The 20,371-nt window shown below is 40.6% G+C and overlaps 1 protein-coding gene across 3 annotated transcripts in view; it reads left to right on the top strand.

Annotated features, from left to right (window-relative positions):
- The window catches only part of cdh13 (cadherin 13, H-cadherin (heart)), a 338,083-nt gene that overhangs the window by 238,213 nt on the left and 79,499 nt on the right, over positions 1-20,371 (top strand). For all 3 annotated transcript variants that reach the window (XM_038706579.1, XM_038706577.1, XM_038706580.1), the window contains 3 exons: positions 3,049-3,189; positions 19,250-19,432; positions 19,541-19,794. In XM_038706579.1, the coding sequence (XP_038562507.1) occupies positions 3,049-3,189; positions 19,250-19,432; positions 19,541-19,794 (578 nt within the window). The remainder of the gene's footprint in view (positions 1-3,048; positions 3,190-19,249; positions 19,433-19,540; positions 19,795-20,371) is intronic.

The following is a 20,371-nucleotide window of genomic DNA, read 5'->3' as shown; positions in this document are numbered from 1 at the left end:
TTCCAGACAAATTACCAAGGAGCTAGAAAATGATGGGGCTGACTGAGAGGAGTATCTCAGTCTCTCAATCAACACTATGCCAGTAGTATGCCAGTAAGTTTTCACAACCGGAGGGAACATTCCCCCTTGCTGTAACACTAGCCCAGAGTGAATTTGATTTTTTTTTCTTGGCCAGGTACTGCCAGGGAGTTTATAATTGAGTTGAGACTCAGAAAGTACTCATTAAGACGTTGTCAGTCGCCAGAGGAGGCAACGCTCAATGTGTTTAGACACCACTGAGACTGCAGGTATCCCAGAGCCCTTCTCTTCTCCAGCTGGAGGGCAAAAGTGTACGTCTGTGTGCAGGTGTGTGTGTGCGTGTGTTTTAGAGTCAGCATGTGTGTGTATTCACGTGTGATTGTGTGCATGGGTTTAATAAACTCACAGGTCCATGGAGCACCATCTGCCTGCACAATGTTTGATCGAGCAGGAGCTGGTTATGAGGGACACCCCTGTCAACTACTACGTGTGACAAACTATTGATAGAAACACCTGTTTATTGTCTTGCTCTTTTCACAATCTCCTGTGGAGCAGCTGCTTGAATGCAAGAGGCAGGAGGCAGCACTAGCCTCTGTGCTGGTAATTTATTTTCTAAATAAAGTCCCCTGTAAATAAGAACAGACAGTTTAAAGCATTCAAAGTGTTCCCTGTTTGCCGTTCATTTGGTATTTAAGGGATTTTATGATTCAAAAGTGAACTCTTTTTTTAACTACTTTTAATGTGAAAATGTGATTGGTACACTGAAGATTTTGACCCTAAGTCTTCTATACAATACATTATGTTGCTCCTGACCTTAATATATAATTTCAGTAAATAGTCTTTCACTGAGTTGTAGTTGATGTGATAATTAAAACAAGTCTCGAGGTGTCTAGCCATAGATCTTTTGATCTCCCCCTGCCTGCCTCAGATTAAATTGATTAGAACACTATCTATGACGAGAACAGGCAAAAGTACAATGCACCCTGACAACTGCCACCGCTGCTCAGATTGACACAGAGCAGAGGATTTGTGTACAGCGTGAGGGGACATTGGGTCACTGCTCTTTGTCAGTAAATGATATCATCAACAGTAATCTGACTGTCCACGAGTTTAAATATCAAAGACATGATGAGGCAGAGGAAATGATGCAAACACACTGGTGGGTTCAGGGTAGTACAAAGAGTCTTTAGTAAACAGCAATGGAAATTCAACTGAATTTTACACTAACTAAGTCTAAACTAGCTTTTATCATTGCTAATCACAAGCTGGCATGAATGAATAAATAAATATATGAAATATTAAAAATAAACATTAGATTACAAATACATCACTGATTATTTTACTACTGGCACTACGGCATAAAACCAACCATGTAATGCTGGAAAAAATTACATGAAACTTAAATGAGTCTTTCCCTCTCTAATAAAACACTTACATTTGTCTAATGTAACAAGAATGTAAAACAAGCTCAGCTGTGCGGCACCTTAGTGGCCATCAGATACTGTCTGACAAACAAAACAAGGAAAAGAAAAGCAAAACACAGAATTCCTGTGATGATCTGTTATTTCACTAAGTTCAAGCGCATCTCCCTCCTCTGTGTTTTATACCAGGGCTCGATGAGACGAGTGCATATGCCCTCAGAGGTGAATCCACAATTCAGGAGAGACCTCCAGCAGCATTTTTAGTGAGACAGATGGATGAAGTTTATTAAGCATGTGACAGTTAACACCCCCAGTAGGGAGAAAACACTGCAGTGGATAAATAAATGTTGGCTTTACCAGCCCCTACCTCCTGTTATTTATACACCAGAGTCAACATTTCTATTACGCATGAATTATGGCAACAAATTATCATTGCTGCTATGATCATTATGAATGCCATCCTCTCACTGTGTGTAGAGCTATATTTCTCAGATTGTTATATAGATTACAGATGCTGGCTGGCCGGTAAATTAATTACATATCTAATTTGGAGGTTTGCTCTTTGAGAAAACTACTTTGTAATCAAGGACAGATCCTTCTACCTGCCTTTGTGTAGGAATTCAGAATCACAAGATTAATTTGGGTTGTAAACATGAATGACATTTTGGATTGTATTCATCGTCATCTCATTCTTTTATCTCGAATCAACAACAAGAATAATAAAAAAAATTGGTGTAAAGCTTCTTAAAGATCACAAAATCTCAAAGTCATTGAATGATTGCTATGATTTTACAGATTATGTCGAGGAAAACAGTTTGTCTTTGCAGGCAGGGGCTAGAGACCTTGATCTTCGATGCCCCAAAGCATTGTGGAAGATGTGTAAAAACCAGCTCTAAGCTCTCCGGAATCTTTAAAATGGATGAGCATAAACCTTGCGTAGTATGCTTATACTTTGATCCCATACAGCATAGCTTTAGGGGCCCTTTTTTCTCTCTTTTTTACCACCCCATTTGTTCTTAGATGTTAAATGTTCAAAATGTGGATTCGTGACTTTTCCCTAGAGATGTGGCGAGTGTTTACTGGAGCTTTTAACACTGGTATGTGAGTGTGCATATTTACACTACGATGATTTTCATTCAGTGGGTTCAAGCCACTAGTGGACTATAATTATAAGAGCTTTCAAGCTTTGGTAAAGGGTCTTACAGTATTGTAAAACCTGGTGATAATTGTTAGCTTTAGCTTTAGGTGGATTAATTTAATCACTCACAGCCCTAATCATTCATCTAGTAATGATTTCTCCATGATTCTCCTCTCAAATAGATTCTCTAATATTAACAGACTTTGCTAATCACCGAGGGTACTTCACTGTAGCAATTTGACGTCCTTTGTGAGTGTGTGTGCATGTGTATATGTATGACCTTGAGTTTTCATTCTGTTAAAGTGATGGTACTTGCATTGCCTCTGTGCTTATAACTTTTTTCTGTCTACCTGTTTTCTCATTAGTAGCCTTCTGTCTAATTACTTTCTCCATATATATATTTTTTCTGTTCTTTGTACATGTCTATATCTTGCTTTTTTAACTCTGCATCACTGCTTGTTTGTGTTCCAGACGCTGCCAACCACAACATATGAGTTAGAGATTGTGGCCAAGGACATGGCGGGAAGTGAGGTGGGCCTAACAGGAACTGCCACGGCTACCATTACCATCACAGACAAGAATGACCATGCCCCTGAGTTCACACATCCTCTGGTGAGAAACATTTCTGTTTTTTTTTTAACCCCCTCTTTGCTTGCAGGTTCTGTTCGCTTCTACTGACATTATGTGGAAAAAATTGTGTTTGTTTCCTCCAGGGAGGTCAGAGTCAGTTAGAGCTGATAGAAATGCTGCATTTCTTCAAGGACACAGAACATATCACTAGAGCAGATTCTTCCCAATAGCAAGCTTGGACGAGGGTCTCCTTGTTAAGGAAGGGCTCTCTAACTAAGCTGATGATTGACCTATGTGGTGAGCACTGTGAAGCTATATCAAAAATGCACAGACAGGTCTACTTTAATTTGTGTTATATTGCTTGGTAGAGAATATCTTCGTGCAGTGAAAGTTATTAATCTGCAGATTATTAGCAGATTTTCCTAGTCTGTTCAGATTGTGGATGGTTCCCGGCCCTAGGCGGCACATCTTACTTTACAATAACTTCCCCAACCGAGGAAGGGGTCAAGCACAATAAGATATGATAATAATTACTGTAAATTCTCAAATAAAAGCAGTATTGTAATAATAGCCCAGGGTGTAGCAATTGGCTAGCTAATTCCATCAGTACTACAACACAGTCATGCCATACTTACCAATATGCTGGTCTGAATTTCTCTATATAGTTTTCATTCATTAATGAATTTACTACAATTACTACTGCTCTGCCTGTCTTTTAGTCAGTATTAAGGTGCTCAACACTTCCCGCAGACATTTGACATTTAATTCTCTTCAAAGCCCCGGAATACTTTTAATGTGAAATGTGTGGGACGTGTTAAGTTTCATTGAAAATAGCTTAACACTGATAAAAAGAACAGCAAAGTATGCACCATTGACATGAATAAGTGAGTAAGGATAATTCTGTTGAAAAGAGAAACTAAGAGCAATAGATTGGTGAGTATGATTGTCTGTTCTTATGTTGTTGTGAGTGTTTTAGGACAAAACATATAGGGAGTTTTGATTTTGCATGACCACTGTAACAACAGTGGCGAGACAGGTAAAAAGCATTGTGGAGCAGTGTTAAATGTACAGTAAAGGCCAACATGCTAAATTTAGAATTATGTACATTTCCATCAGTATAATAATACAGTCAATTCAGACCCACTAAACAGTTTTCCTTGACTAATTGATTCCATCTTTGTTTCATATTTGACAATTTCATACAAGGTTATAACTAAACCAATGATCTACCAACCAAGTAGAAATATTATTCATGTAATAATCAGAATTTAGTCTTTATATACTGTAGCAATGGCTTATGCAAGGTAAAACTTCACATTTTTGGGACTTGACAGATGGACTTACAATTCATATCCTCAGCAGCACAGTCACACAACTAACCTTTTATGAAGACAAGTCTCCTGCACCACATTCAGTTGCCACCACACATACCCCCACCTACACATTTCAGGTACACATGTGTTTTCACACACTCAAGGACTTACAAATTTCAGTGTGACCTTTAGCTTTCTCATATAAATAATATTTATGTCCTGCTAAAGGTAAAGCTCAGGACATGCCTAGCACAGGTCACAGGGTGTGCATGTATGTACAAAGAACATAAAATGTGTGAATATAACATCAGTGTAACTGGGTGATATTGGTTGGCAAGGTAAGGGAATCTGTAAGTAGGTGTGGGAGTATTGTGGTTCATTTATGGTTTGTTTAGTCAGCAATGCCTTGAGGCATTAGTGAAAAGCTAACAGACTAAACCGGTGCCTGCCAGTCCTGCTATAAAATGAAATGTACATGCACAAATTTGTCAAAAGCTGCTAATATGGCTGTTTTCTTTTTTCCATCCTGAAAACTGAGATAAAAGAATGTGGTCCAGTATAAAAAAGCCCCTGCCTGCACCTTAAGGTGCAGTTTTAACATTGAGTTGTGCAGTTCCTAATGGAAACACCTAAAGCTGTTGTCAGGTTTTGATACACATCATGCTTTGCCCCAACGAAACCTCCCCTACAGCCCTCCCATGATGCATTGGGGTGTCAGGGGAGCTTGTAAGGAGCGCAGCTCAGATGTGAAATGTTACAGCTCAAAGGGCTCGGCAGGGCCGTGCAGAGTGCACCATGTCCATGTCCCAGTTAATGTTCTCATTTCTCACTGGGAAGAGATCCGTTTAACGGCGTGGAGAAATGGAGCTTTTAAAAAACAAGTGTTTGAAGGAGCTAAGCTCCCCATATAAATCCTCTACCCTTCACTCTCCCTGACCGCTTCCAGCCTGCCCATGAATCATCTATGACCTCTCAGATGACCGCCATCACATTGTGAGTGTGTATGCAAGTGCGTATCTGGCTGTGTTTGTGTCAGCGGCAGCTCTCAAGCTTTCACTGTATAAATTATTCAACTAAATAGTCAAGTCTTTTCATAGAACTTTACGAAATCCCTTCCTTCAGAAGAATTTTGAGTTATGTTTTTCTGAAGACCCCACCTCCTGCAGACTAGATGTAAGCTTTAAAAGCCCGTCTTCCAGCTTGTGAGCAGAATTCAAGCAGAGAAAGATGGAGAGAAAGATGAAAAGATGAGTGGAAAGAGAAGGACAGAGAGAGACAGAGAGAGAGAGAGATTAAGAGGAAAAAAGCAAGCAAATGAATGTCCAAGAGATGTTCCTTCCTGTTATTCATGAAATCCAGTGTAGCTGGGTTTTGTGAGATGGCATTTTGTTTGAATATAGCAAACATAATCCTGACGTAGGGTGCCTCTGTTTTTCCTCACAACCTACCTACCGCAGTTCTACACATTGAGAAAAATATTCCAACCTTGAGAAGTCTTTGTCTCGGATCACCACTGCACTCCTGCGTAGATCCTCAGATCAGCCAGCAGGGAATCTTCTCCTTTTCCTCCCTATTTCTTCTTTCTGAAGTGAAGTTTTGAAGTAATACTCCATGTAAAAGAATCACAAAACAAGTGAGCATCAGTGCTTTCAAAACGAATAAGGTTCATCTCCTCAATATGGTTTACTGTAGCCTATGCTGTATTTAGTTGTTCCTGTTGTGATTATGTGATTGAATAATGTCAAAAAGAAAAGTAAAATAAAATTTGGAACCATTTCTTCCACTGCTTTCTCATTTCCCTTGTGGTGTTTTGAAAATGATTATCAAGGATTTTTGGCTTCTTGTATTGTAGAGCTATGGCAGTTATGTTGACATAGACGAGGACACAGACAACAAGTCTTCAGTAATGTCTTTGCAATTTAAAGTCAAAAGATTTTAATTCTACTTACTTTTGTGTAAGACAATATAAACTACAATGACACAAAAGCTATTGTGCATTATTTTTTTAAAGTGGATAAAAGGGTTTGTAGCTTCCCATGACTTTTACAAGACATTTTTAGCTCACACATAGTATTGGTTACATATGGTTAGCAAATTAAGACATTGGTCCATTTACAATTGGGAGTAGGAGGAGGCTACCAAGCATCCATGTGGAAGCCAGTTACCCTAGCTTGCTAAGTTAGCACTGATTCCAACAGACATTTTTGTGCCTGTTATTTCAACATATCTGCTGAGTCATGGGCAGCTCCTGCAAATTCACTATTGTATTTGTCCCACATTATAGAAATAATCAGGATCTAGCTAGCATTAGCTGTCCTTTCTTAAAGGTCCAGTGTGTAATATTTAGGAGGATCTATTGACAGAAATGCAATAAATTATACATAATGATGTTTTAGTGGTGTATTAAGTACCTACATAATGAACCATTATGTTTTATAACCTTAGAATTAGCCATTTTTTTTACATTTTTTACATTTATTCATTTAGCCGATGCTTTTATCCAAAGCGACTTACAATTTAATACATGTGAGAGGTTGCATGCCTCTGGAGCATCCAGGGGTTAAGTATCTTGCTCAGGGACACAATGGTGGATTGGTCACAGTGGAGGATTTAACCCGGGTCTCTCACACCAAAGGTAGGCGTCTTATCCATTGCGCCATCACCACCATCACCACCCCTATTTCTATCTACATACAGCGCGGGTCCCCCTACATGGAAATCGCCATGTTGCCACGTACACCACTGTAGCTTCTCCTACTCACTTGGAAACAAGGCAATTCTAAGTGCTTTACAGGCAGCATAAGAGAAACATAGGGAAATTGAAAAAACACAGTAAAATATATATTTTTTATATTGGTGAAATAGAAAATTAAAACAGGATAGTAAAAGTCACAGTGCAGTGTACGATTTTGATCTACAGCCTTACCATCCATCCATCCATCGTCAACCGCTTACCCTGCGTACGGGGTCACGGGGGGCTGGAGCCAATCCCAGGCAACATTGGCGAAAGGCGGGGTACACCCTGGACAGGTCGCCAGTCCATCACAGGGCCACACATAGACAAACAACTAGTCACACTCACACCTAAGGACAATTTTAGGGTCACCAATCAACCTAGTCTGCATATCTTTGAACGGTAGGAGGAAGCTGGAGCAACAGGAGAGAACACAGATAAAACTGACCGTTTCAGCAGACCTGTAGTTTTCTGGGAGTTTGTTCCAGATATATGGAGCATAAAAACTGAACGTTTCTTCTCCATGTTTAGTTTTGACTTTGGGACAAACAACAGACCTGTCCCAGAAAACCTGAGAGGTCTGAATGGTTCATAATGAAGCAGAAGATCAGAAATGTATTTTGGCCCTAAAATACAGAGGTAGACACTGAGGGGGAGTTTAGGGGAGAGAAAATGGGAGTAGGGCGAGGAAAGGGTCAGGGAGTAAGTTTGGTCCCAGCACTAACCAGCTATTTTATGTGGTCAGCGAACTCCAAGAGGGGAGAGGAGGGAGGAAGGGTGTATGGAGATATGGGTGACCTGGATAGGGATTAGGGGGTTAAAGATGGTGAATCCTCACTGTTGGTTTTCAGTGACAGAGGTGGAGACTCTTCCTCTTGGTTCTAATGTCTCCCATGATCAGAGCTCTCTTCCAACGGAGGCTGAGATGGCTCTCCTTCAAGGTTTCTGCCGTATTGTGTTATGTCTTCTTCTTGTTTTGATTCCTCTTGTCTCTTGTCCTTGGCAGAGGGAATAGAGGAGTGTCACAGCAAGTAAAACAGGTTGGAGCTGAACAATTTTACTCCTGACTTGTTAAGGCGAAGTCTATCTGCCTTGAAAAGATGTCTGTGGTCCCAGAAAAAGAACATTTTCAGTGAAAGGCACTGAATGGACAGTGCATGCCGTTGAGAGCCACGTGTTCAATGCCAACAATCTGCTGAATCTCTCAACTCCTCTTTGAATTGGCGGCAGAGGGCCACTGATTAACACCTCAGCATTCAGAGATCTGACTTTCTTCAACAGATTATTAAAGTCCTCTTTCTTTCTTTCTTTCTCTTTCTTTCTTTTAATAGCCTACTTTATCTGAATAAATGACAGTGATTTAAAAGTATCTAAGAGCCACTGCTCATAATATCTAGCAGGAAAAAAAGAGTTTCAGCAAAAGAATGCAAGCAGAGGCAAGAGCAAGCAGCAAGGCATCTGCACTTTAAGAAAGCAGGAAGCGGTAACTGAGCTGTTGGTTGCAATTTTAGACGCCACTAAAACTTACACACTGAACCTTAAATGGGTCAGGAACAAATCACACGTTCACCTCACAGATGGCACTAAGATGTGGCTAACAATGTCTGCCTACATGCCAGTTAACTGACTGTTTGTCCGTCAGTGTTGCTAACTACGTATTTTCATTGGAAAGCTAAAGCTTTATTTGATAGGCAATCTCCCTCCCTCTTAAACGACATAGAAAAAACCCCAAAACAATCAAATAAATAAACACATATAACATAGAATGTCACTCTTCAGACTCCTTCCCAAATGGTCTGGGAGTGGTCCAAGGCAGGACATGGCACAAGACCTGCAATGGGCCAGCACCCTCCTCTGGGCCTGGGCGCGAAAGCAAAAGCCTTTAAATTTACCTTCTTACGATTATTTGGATCACCTCTGAACTCAAGAATAAGAACGATATGGACACAAACTGCAAGTGTTGGGCACTTGCAATCCATATATAGCACCCGCTGCCATATCCCTCATCTTACACTGCTGTCGAGGTTTTCTTTATTGGGCGGAATTCTGTAGAAACAATGGCCAGGCTGGTCTCCTCGTTGATTAGCGCATCTGATAGCACAACAACTATCCGGCATTTTGGCAGCACAAAAGTGACAAGCTCAAAGTAACAGTGTATCACTTGCTCCCTAGTTGGCGGGCAGCGGAAAATAACATTTTTTTGCCTCAAAGAGGGTGTTGAAACGTGACATCATGTGAAAACTATGAATTGTCTGTCCTGTCTGTATGTCTGTTTTAGAAAATAAAATTTAAAAGGTCAAGCTAAACTTAACTGACTCTAACCAGCCTTATCTTTTGTGTTATGACCTGGCTCAAAAGGCCACAACAAAAGGGAGACACACCATGGCAGAAGTTTAACAAAATGTTTATTTAAACCGAAATTAACCAAATTAAGAGGTATTTCAAACTAACATTAAAGTATGAGGTATGTAGTCTGTGGTTTCAGTAGTGCTGTGCAGGATGATGGTTGCATGAATGTATATGTGTGAAGGTGTTGTAGTATATAAAACCAAGATAAATACCACAAAGCAATAGTCCAACCAAAGAAAACCAAACTAAAGGGGAAACTGGAGAGCCGGCCCGCAGGGAGGTCTGTCTTGGCCTCGACAGCAGCCTCCTGCAGAATGAGAAGACAGAGTTACAAATAGCCTACACTCAAGGGAACTGGGCCCAGGTGCCTCCAATTACCACAATCAGCTCTTCCTCTACAAGGAAGAGAGAGAGATAGGCCACACCCACTCCTGACCCCACAGTGCGTCACATTTGCTATTGTTTTTCAAGCTGCTATCTTTTTGTACATGCTGTTGTACAGACTTTGTAACTGAAGTGTCTAAATACAGAAGATCCACTGGAATAAACTCACTCTTGTAAACTTGTGTGTTTTGAGAATAACTCAAGTGATGTTACAGACAATTTTTAGTGCCCCCATATTGGACCAGTCAAATTACAGTAGCGTCATTGTCAAACAGAAACAAAAACGATGCCTCTGAGAGAACACTAATGTAAAGGGTGCTATGATGGCAGAAAACAAGTAATTTATTTTAATTTCAGATGGATTTTTAAGCAGCTATTTGGAAGTGAATAGCTGCTGTAAGGGAGGAGTTAGGTGATGCTAAATGATGCAATATGACCTGCAGTGATAATCACTGATGGAATACTGAAATATGAACATATAGAAAATGCTTAAAACCTTTCATAAAAATGTTAGAAATAGCTGAACAGCATGCCAAACTGCCATTTCTTTTCCCTTAGTAAGTACTTTTTAAGGATGGATGAGTCAGTGTAATCTATCTTCCATTTTTAAATTCATAAGCTAAGGTATCCTTTCTTACTAGGAATTTTATTACATTTTGCTTCTGTAGGGGATTGGGCTCTGACCTGATTAATTTTTATAGCGAGGGGTCTAATCCTGTTTTTATGAGGAGAGGAAACAAGAAAAAAATTATATGGAATCCCTCGATAGCTCTGTCGTCTGAAAGGCCAGATATGTATGCTCCTGTAACGAAGATGAATATTTCCCCTGATCTGCCTTATCTCCGTGTGTTTACTCTTAGTCTTAGGTGCACTGCCTCTGGGATTGTATTGTGCTGTGTTGAATTTCATATTACAATGTCTTTTTCACAATGTACTAGGGAACTTTTGTGGATATTGTTAAACTTTTGTACCAGTAAATGCTGGTATCAGAGCAGACGCTGACATACCTTTGTCTTCTTCCACATCGAGCACCTTTTGCCTTTCACGTCTTTCATGCCCCCCCCCCATTCCTCAGCGCTTGCACTCCTCATCTCGCCTCCTCACTTCTTTGGCTCTGCTAATTCCGCACCATGTCTGACTGGACCTGTTTCCCTCTGCTCCTCATAACAAGACCATGATGGACCTATCACTTCTGTCACTCAAATTCCCTGACATTTTTTCTCACCCAATTTCGCGCTCTTTCTCTGTGCCTATCTGTCTTTCTGCCTGCTCCCCCTCTCCCTGACTCTTTTTTTCCCTCCCCTCTCTCCTCTGTGAGGAGAATATGCTTGCCTGCAATCCATCTGTCCTGCTGATAAAGACGTTAGCGGTGATGGGTGTAGCACCAGGCACAGGGCAGCAGAGCCCTGTCAGTGCTGGTCTGTCTCGGGGATGGCTAACGGGTGTCACGGATTAGTCCGGGCCTTGCATGATTGCTTCACTAGCTCTAAGATACACACGCCGCTTACCCTGGGTGATTCGGTGGTGCAGTTGGCCAGAAATCTCTGTGACAAAAAGGAAGGGATGTGAAAGGATTTGTGCGCTGTAGGTTAGGTGAGAGGCAGGTTAGAAGGACGAAGGTACATATATGTTTGTGTGTGTTTGCATGTGTGATTATTTGACATGGACACACGAATGCACAATGGATCAGGTTAGACTAAGACGTGGTATGTCCTTGAAAGTTTTGCAATTCAAGATTTGATTCTGTTTGTCAGCTTTTCAGTTTTCCTCTAGATGAGGAATAAAATACTATCATCCCAGTTCTGCTGCAGGACAAGCTGTCCCAGCTGAGTGTGCCTGACTCCACCTGTAGGTGGATCAAAGACTTCCTGTCTGACAGAAGGCAGCAGGTGAAGCTGGGGAAACGTGTCTCTGACTCATGGACCATGTCTCCCTCCTGGGCACCATCATCACCCAGGACTCTCGACTGGGAGCTGAACATCATTTCCCTCACCAAGAAAGCCCAGGAGGGGGGTGTATTAGTATCTGCGGCAGCTAAAGAAGTTCAACCTGCCAAAGACAATGATGGTGCACTTCTACACCGCCATCATCAAGTCCATCCTCACCTCCTCCATCACCATCTGGTACCACTGCCAAGGACAGGGGCAGACTGCAACGTATCTTTTGCTCTGCCGAGAAGGTGATTGGGTTCAATCTGCCAAAGACTGAAAAAATTTGCTGTTTGAGACTCCCCCAGATATCCCCACACCCACACGTTACATTAACATAAAGTCTACACACTTGACTCAGTGTGTTACATTAATGCACATCCCATATTTTATTCTGTATACTTAATACTGTGAACTTTTGCACATTCCCTGGTCAATATTTTTCACATCCCTGCAAAAACTGTACCGCTCTTTCATTTAAATAACATTCATATTGTACATATTTTATACAATGTTTTTAGATTTTATTGTCAATATATACGAAGGCAAATTCCTTGTGTGTGAAAACCTACTTGGCAATAAACTTGATCCCGATTCTGACATTTTGAGAGAGTAAAAAAATATATCTTTGTAGTATTTGTACACATTTCCAATGATATTTAATTTTACATTTGCTCAGTTATTTAATCATCTGTAATTTGATTACTTCATGTCAAGAGTGCTGCATAAAACAGTAAACCCATTAAGGGTATTACCAGGTAATTGTATTCAGATGTGGTGAATTTTCTGATCCCTCTTGACACCCCTAGTCTCCACGATGAAAACTGAAGAGGCAATACAAAGAAGTGTGAAAGACCACTTGAAATAGAAACAGTCATGTTGTCCCTCAAGTGTGAAGTTTGGTCAGGTGAATGTTAATGTGTTAATAATCACAAGGCCAGCAGCCCGTCTCCACACAAACTCACACTAGACTTATTTGAAAAAGCACAGCTGTCTATTTTATCAAAGGAACTGGCTACTTTTCTAGTGCAACATCAAGAATTTTATGAAAAATGTAGAGTTTCAATTTTAAAAGGAGGCAAAGGCTCATAATGGTGACCATTTTCAAGGACTTTCTCCTCAAAGCCTGTCATTGGGAGCAGTTTACCTTCTTGGTGGTAGATGTACAGTGTTAAAATGAACAACACAAACTCTCACTTTCCCCGGCAGAGCACACGGGCAAAGTGCAGCATAAAGTAACTCCTGCAGGCAAAACTCTCCAGACCATTGGAGGGAGACTGCTCAATGCTATCCAAGGTAACCATCAGCTATAACACCTAAATGGCTGTCTGTGTTTTTGAAGAATGTGGTTATTTAATAGACCGTGTCCCTGTTTTCCTTGAAGATTTTTTTTTGAGACCTTTTTTAAACTCAGCTGCATTGACAAATATGAGGCCTGTCATGTTCCGCAAAGGTATTAAAGCTGCTTTGCTGAATGTCAGATTCATCGAAAATCTATCTTTGGAAACAGCATGAGCAGAAGCTGTTCAAATTTAATAAAGACACAGGTAAGCTCATTAACTCTCCAGGCACACTTACTGTATGCAGGATTAAAGCTAGGGGGAAGGGTAAAAAACGAGTGGGGGGCAAGACAGGGAGGTGAATCGCCAATCCAGACACTGTGTATAGGATTGTGTGGGAAGATGAGTGATCATGTGCACTTGGTTTCATTTCAGCTTCATGCTGGTACAATGAAAATGGTGCCTTTTTACAGATTTGCAGTCTGTCTACACCTCGTTCTGCTGAGAGTTAAGCTGCTTTTGAAAACAGATAAAGGAAACACAAGTGCTTGAAAATGTACGATTCCTGTTTCAGTCTGGGGGATTTCTTTCTAAATTTGACTTTTACCTACATGACGTCTTCCTCAGTACTTTGTTATTACAAAGGGGTTTGGTTGGTTGGGTAGTTCTGATCCTTTTCAGTCTTTTGAAAGAAGAGAGGACTTTATAAAGATGGTTAGCAGGGGGAATATTGAGCCTTTTTCCCCCCAGTCAAATGGGATAAATTTCATCAAGTTATGGTAGCTGTTGGCCTGTGATTTCTGATTTAATTTGCATCATTTTGTCCGTAGATTTCATGTCTTGTGCTGAGGTGTTTTCATACCACACATTTATTCCAAAGGAGAGGAATTCTCGATCCAAGCATGATAACATTGCGTCATACCTTCCCATGATGAAACCAAAGGTTTTTCAGCTGTCGAAAAAAGAAAAGTCTTTGCTGCACTTTCTTCTGCACTGTTGTAGTGTTGACTTCCCTATTTAAAGAAGAGGGGGTTGCTAAACCCAAGAATCCGTACTGCTCCATCTGATGAATTTCCTCCTGACTGAAGGTAGATGTCCACTATGAGTACTGCTTTTGTTTTGGAAACTTCAAGTTGTTGGCTGAACATCAGTCCACCTGGAATGAAACATAATTTCTGTAAGCTGTTTCATTATGAAAATAGTTATTATTATACCAATGCATGGCACCGGAAAGTGGAAAATACAGTCATTTTTGTGCGTATAACAGTGGAGACAAGCACTTTTTTTTTATCCACTTACAGTAGACAGTTTGGCCTCTGCTGTCTGAAAACCATCTTGGGTGAATCAAAATTGTAGCAAGGAGAGAGATAGAGATGGACTTCAAGACACTTTGAAAAAGTGACAAAGATGCTTAGAAAAATATGCAGAAAATGTAACCAGCATGCCCAGGAAGACAAACTTCAAATGCCTCTGTTACACTGCCTCCCCACTGTGATGTGGCAATGGAGCAAATGCTACTAGGCAAAATAGTCTTGTCTCGGGAGAATTAATGTGATGGGCCACTGTTACGTATGTTCCCTTTCAGAGAAAATCTTTGGTGCAGCGGGAATGTGTCACAAAGTACTTTCCATTAGGACAAATGAACAGCTGCTCAAATGTCTGTTTGGCTGCCTGTCAGTGCCGCCCAAACTGCCATCTGTATTCATAACACATTCTGACAGACATCCAGGAATAAAATAAGTTGACCTCCGTCTCTGTTTGTGTGTATGGCACTGTGTACTTTCTGTAAGAATATGGTAAGAATGTCTGTGTTTACTTGGCTGTAATTACGTGCATGTCTCTGTGTTTATTTGTGTATGTCTGTGAGATGGAGAACAAGATGGAAAAGTTAGATTGATAAATCTGATGGTTTATACCAGCCAGTATTGCATTGAAATCAACCACTTTTTTTTTTTACTTACTCTTGAATCTGTCATACTTGTGTCTCTGTCTCTCTGCCTCAAACCTGTTTTTCTTTCTTTGTCAGTCTCTATACTCAGTCTTGCTTCTATATTAAGGCCATCGCTCTGCACACAACAGTCAGACTAGAAGGAAACGGTCTTGGTCACTGGTTTGTAACAAGCAAACAATGCCAGCTGGCAATAACAGGCAAATTAAAAGCCATTATAAGAAATAGGAGGCAATTTCCATAGTAGTGTTAATGAGGCAGTGAGCATTTAGTGTTACTCGATAAAGCTGACAGATGTGTATACTCTTCCAAGGCTTCACATCTCTTTCTCGGGCCCTTCACCAGCTTTCATTTGCACCCCCCATCTGTTGAAGAGGAGGTATATTGAGTGTTATTGACATTGTCGAGATGAATGTTTTGTGGAATTGTGTTGTGTTTTTAGAAGTCAAACTGCTTTGGTTTGCAGATGTTTCCTACCTTAGCTTCTGAGTCCTCATCCCAAACAGCTGAAGTTGAAAGAAAGCCACTTTTAGGTTGAGCATTGTCGCACTTCGGCAAATATCTTACCATGGTGGGATGTGGTCTAAAACATCTGTCTTATTGCAGACTAAATTGTAAATAAATTGCAGTTGTTGTTTCTGATATGTTATTTTTGTTAATACTTGACTTCTGGAGCACCAAATGGTTCCTCATTGCAGTGGTGTGTCCAGACTTTATTGACTTGGTTGGCCCAGGTGAGGCACTGACTTGTGCAGGGGTGGCATGAATTAATTCCCCCCACACACATATTGGAATAGCATTTATTTAACATTTATGTTCTTACTTAAATTACTTAAAAACTGTACAGTGTTTAAAAAACATGTTTGTAAATTTTTTATTTATAAGATAAATAGACCTACCAATCACTACACAACAGAGTGGCAACATACAAATGTAATATAAAAATTCTATATTTTATTCTTTAAGTCCTCAAAAAAAAATTGTACTTCCAAGTCTGCTAGGTTCCATACAAAAGCAAAAATCCATATTCAATAATACAGTCACAGTATGAAGTACAAACAAACTTTAAATAAATAAGCCTTTTACTCGTCAAGCAGTTTGTTTGAATTAAGGTCCCACCTCTGTCACATAGCCGATAATAGTTTAGGATAATGGTGTGGGATCTGTCGTGGCCAATCAGATTTCAGGGGTGGCCCGCACCACTCCAGGAAACTCCCTGAACAGGCCCCTGCCTCACTCGTCCTGTAAATGATAATACTGATACTGTATTGTTTCAGTTGATTGATCTGCAGTAGTGGTAAATGGATTAGACAATCTATGTGTTATATTGTTCCATATGCAATTTATTTATTGATAATGTGGTCAAAGTGGTAGACCGACTGACCGACCTACAGACTGACATTGCCGTCTCTAGAGTTATGTTATGCATGGCTAAAAATTTAACCTCAGACCTTGCAAATGCTAAACCTATTGGGTTTCATCAGCTAGCAGATGGAACTTGCTCCACCACTGTGCATACTGTAGTATTTTGACTGACATGTGTAATGGCACAAATTACAGGTAATAATCTTATTTCCAGTAATGACAAGAAATTATTTAATTATATGAGGTAATTACAATGCCTGTATTATGTTATCCCATAGTACTACTATAGAAAAAATAATTGCTACAATTGCAGTAATATAACTTTCACATAAATGAATCAGACTTGACTTTGACTATAATGGAAGTGTCAACTGCTAATACATGTTGTATGCAATGCAATATTACATATTGCAATTAATGCAAACCAATGGATGCATAGAGGGAGTTTAAGTGAACAGACCAAAACATGCAAACTTAATTGTACTTCAAGTAAGAAAATGTATTGATTTTTAAGAACAGAGCAATTTGTGGGTCAGCACATCAAGCTACAACATTATGTTCCTACTGCAGGTTCACATTGAAAGGTAAGCAGGTACACATGACGTGACATGTTACGCACTGTAATAACAAACAAACGCAAGCCAGCCTCACTATTATTGATATAAATATCAGTCAAAACTGAAAGTTGACATTATGCATTTATTTATCTTTTCTTATTAAGTTGTTTTGCCTCAAATCACCCAGTTATCTTTTGGCAGCATGACATTACCTTTAAGATTTATGGGACAGATTATTGAAAAAGTCATGAGGCACAAATGGAGATGGGAAACAGAAAATCAATACCACACTGTAGTTTTTACTCCCTGGAATCTTAAAATGTATGAAGTGAAGGGCTCTGTGATTTATGGGCACTGCTAACACTGTCTGTCTCTCTGTGTTTCTGTGCAAGTGTATTACTTAATGTACATGCATCAATGTGTGCGTGTTGTTGTGTGTTCATTGTTGAAGCTCCCACTGTGTGACTTTATGTGGTTCTTGACCTGGCCATGTGGTCATCTTTTTATGAGATTGGAGCAAGCAAGAACCACTACTGTAATTGGCTGTGTGTCTGGGGCTGGGGGGTTTCAGATAGAAAGCAGAGAACACACACACACACGCACACATGGATGAAAGCAAACTTGAAGGCAGACCTTTTTTTCCCTTTTTCGTCATCCCTCCCCTCTCGCTCTTAATGTGTTTAAGTCATTTCAGGCTAGAAGCTCTGCCTCATAGTTAGTCATTTCCTTCTAGTCTTTCAGGTGACTGGTTGCTTTGTGCTCCAGGTGGAATTGGGGCCTTATCAGTGGCAGGGCAGGAGCCCAGTGGCCACATCACACAGAATACAGCGTTTCCTCCAACCGCATGACTGCCCCACATGATTAAACCTAGTCTGACCGGCTGTTGTCTGTGTGTCTGTACTGTATTTGTGTGTGTGTGTGTGTGTGTGTGTGAGAGAGAGAGAGACAGAGAGAGGGAGGGAGAGGGAGCTTGCAAATGTTGCATTTGAGTCTTATCTGCAGTTTGAAGTCCAGAGGACAATGATGAGCATGTGAATGCCAATGATGTGCATTTGTCTCTGATCTCAGTGCTTATGTCTTTGAGTAGGTGCAGTGGGGGCATTTAGGTAATGTTCGTAAAATGGCTTTCACTGCTTCAGGGTTCTTCACTAGAGCTAAGGCAATTGCTGTTCTATTTAAATTTCACTGCATCCAGCTTGTTTAAAAAATTAGTACTGGGTTTGCAACAGCCTCCTAATTTTCACATGATGCTCTTGTAACTGCCGCAGGCATGCAGGACAAAGGCACAAACAATGCCCATGTGGGTACAAACATAACCTCCTTCTTTAAAGAACATTGTGTTTCTATCCTCTGTGGCCTAAATGACTGTGAATGGTTCAAAGTGTTTTTAAACAAGCTTTGGATGAATAAAAAAAAAGAATAAAGGAAAGAGAAGAAATCAATGTTTGTCTCTTTTCAGATAAATGCATGGAGCCAAGCAGTGTAAGAGGGTAATCTGTGAAACAACAATACCGTGGGCTGACAGGAGACGCTGTAATCTAGGCTGGACCAGCGCTATCCTTAAACAGAGTGTTCTGTGTTTGAAAGATTACACTGTAAGCTCTGACACCATAATGGTCCTGACGCATGCACGCACACACACACACACACACACACACACACACATTCACTCACAGAACCGCTTGCGTGCCGCTTGAGCTTCTGCAAGGGTATCCCTGTTCACAATGTAGTGTTTAGTGGGAACCTTGCTGGCAGAATGCATTGATAGGAATCTGATTGAGGCCTGCTGCCAACAATAAGCAGAGAGGTGGGGAGTGATTGACACTGAAAAAGAAATGAGATGCACTGTGAAGAATTGACGATGGAGGACACAAAAGTGTTTATTCTGTTATGTATGCTGTTTGTCCATGCATTCATATGTTTATTATTCCTACTGTCAATTAATGTTGGGCATTTTGCAGATTATCTAACTCAACAGTCCAACTATTACATTTCTTTACATATTTTTTCTTCTTTTCCTTTCTTTCTCTCCTTCTTTCCAATAATTTCGTCACCTCTTTTCAGCTGCTTTCAGAGTATAAAAATTAGAAATAGAAAAATAAGAATAAAAATCCTAATAGAAAGTCTTCATCTGTGGCATCCTCTCTGTCCGAGTCCAGTTTTGTTTGTTTTTTTATAGTCCCTACATTCAGGTATCCTCACTTCTTTTTGCTCTCTCATTTGTGTCTCTGTCCCCCCTAACAGTTTGAGGCGTACGTGTACGAAGGCTCGACAGGTGTGGTGGTCAACCTGACTGTAGATGACAGGGATGACCCAGACACAGGGGCGTGGAGAGCTACCTACTCTATAATTAACGGGGATCCCACACAGAGCTTTGAGATCCAAACCAATCCAGACAATAACGAGGGAATGCTGTCTGTTGTCAAGGTAAAGTATATGAAACTGATCCATACATTCATATACTGCAGTAGGTGACATGCCCTTACCCTTACCCATCACCTTTACCTTACATTCCCAAACATTTTCCCTCTTCAGCCTCTGGACTATGAGGCCAATGCATTCCACATGCTACTCATCAAAGTAGAGAACGAGGATCCTCTGGTTCCTGATGTTGGCTACGGCCCCAGCTCCACAGCCACTGTCCATGTCACAGTCCTCGACATCAACGAGGGCCCCGTCTTCTTCCCCGACCCCCTGACAGTCACCATGATGGAAAACATTCCTTTGGGCAGCTTTGTGGCCTTACTCAATGCTACCGATCCGGATATATTACAGATACAGAGCATCAGGTAAGGAGCTTGGGGTAATACTTGAAATCAAGCTGCAAAACTGTGTATGGGAAAATGAGCAGACAAAAAGAATGGGAGAGAGCTTGCTTGTATTGAGTGATTGAATGTCATCTGCTGTAACTCCCGGCTTTGTACTGTCAGTAAAGAGCTTTGTGATATTCTTTGAGTTTCACTATGTTCCATATCGTTTGCTAATGGGATTCTTTGAGCAGCACTTAAAGTTTTCTTTCATATAAGGGCAGTAGTCTTATGTCAGCAAGCTTTGAGATGATAATAGTAAGGTGACCTGGCAGGCAACAAAGTGTCAATGATCCACAATTGTAGCCTGCCAGGTCATTGTTTTCTCCTGTCTTGACATTTTAATGTCAGTTCTCACCTCTCTTGTGTGTTTCTGAGCCCTCATCAATCCATCTTTTTGTCCCTCTCAACTGATTCACATCCCTCCCATTCCCTTTCTCCTTTGCCTGGCTGCTTTGTCTGTCTGTGTTCTGTAAACAGATGAAAGATATTTCCCAGACAATCTGCAATTTACTGGCACAGGTCTAACCATTCACCCCAGTCAACAGAAAAGTCACAG

Source organism: Micropterus salmoides, unplaced genomic scaffold (assembly GCF_014851395.1).
Source record: "Micropterus salmoides isolate LMB-PRFRI ecotype aquatic unplaced genomic scaffold, ASM1485139v1 Ms_hic_scaffold_8, whole genome shotgun sequence".
In the NCBI taxonomy this organism is placed as follows: domain Eukaryota; kingdom Metazoa; phylum Chordata; class Actinopteri; order Centrarchiformes; family Centrarchidae; genus Micropterus; species Micropterus salmoides.
This window is presented reverse-complemented; position numbering and strand designations above follow the sequence as displayed.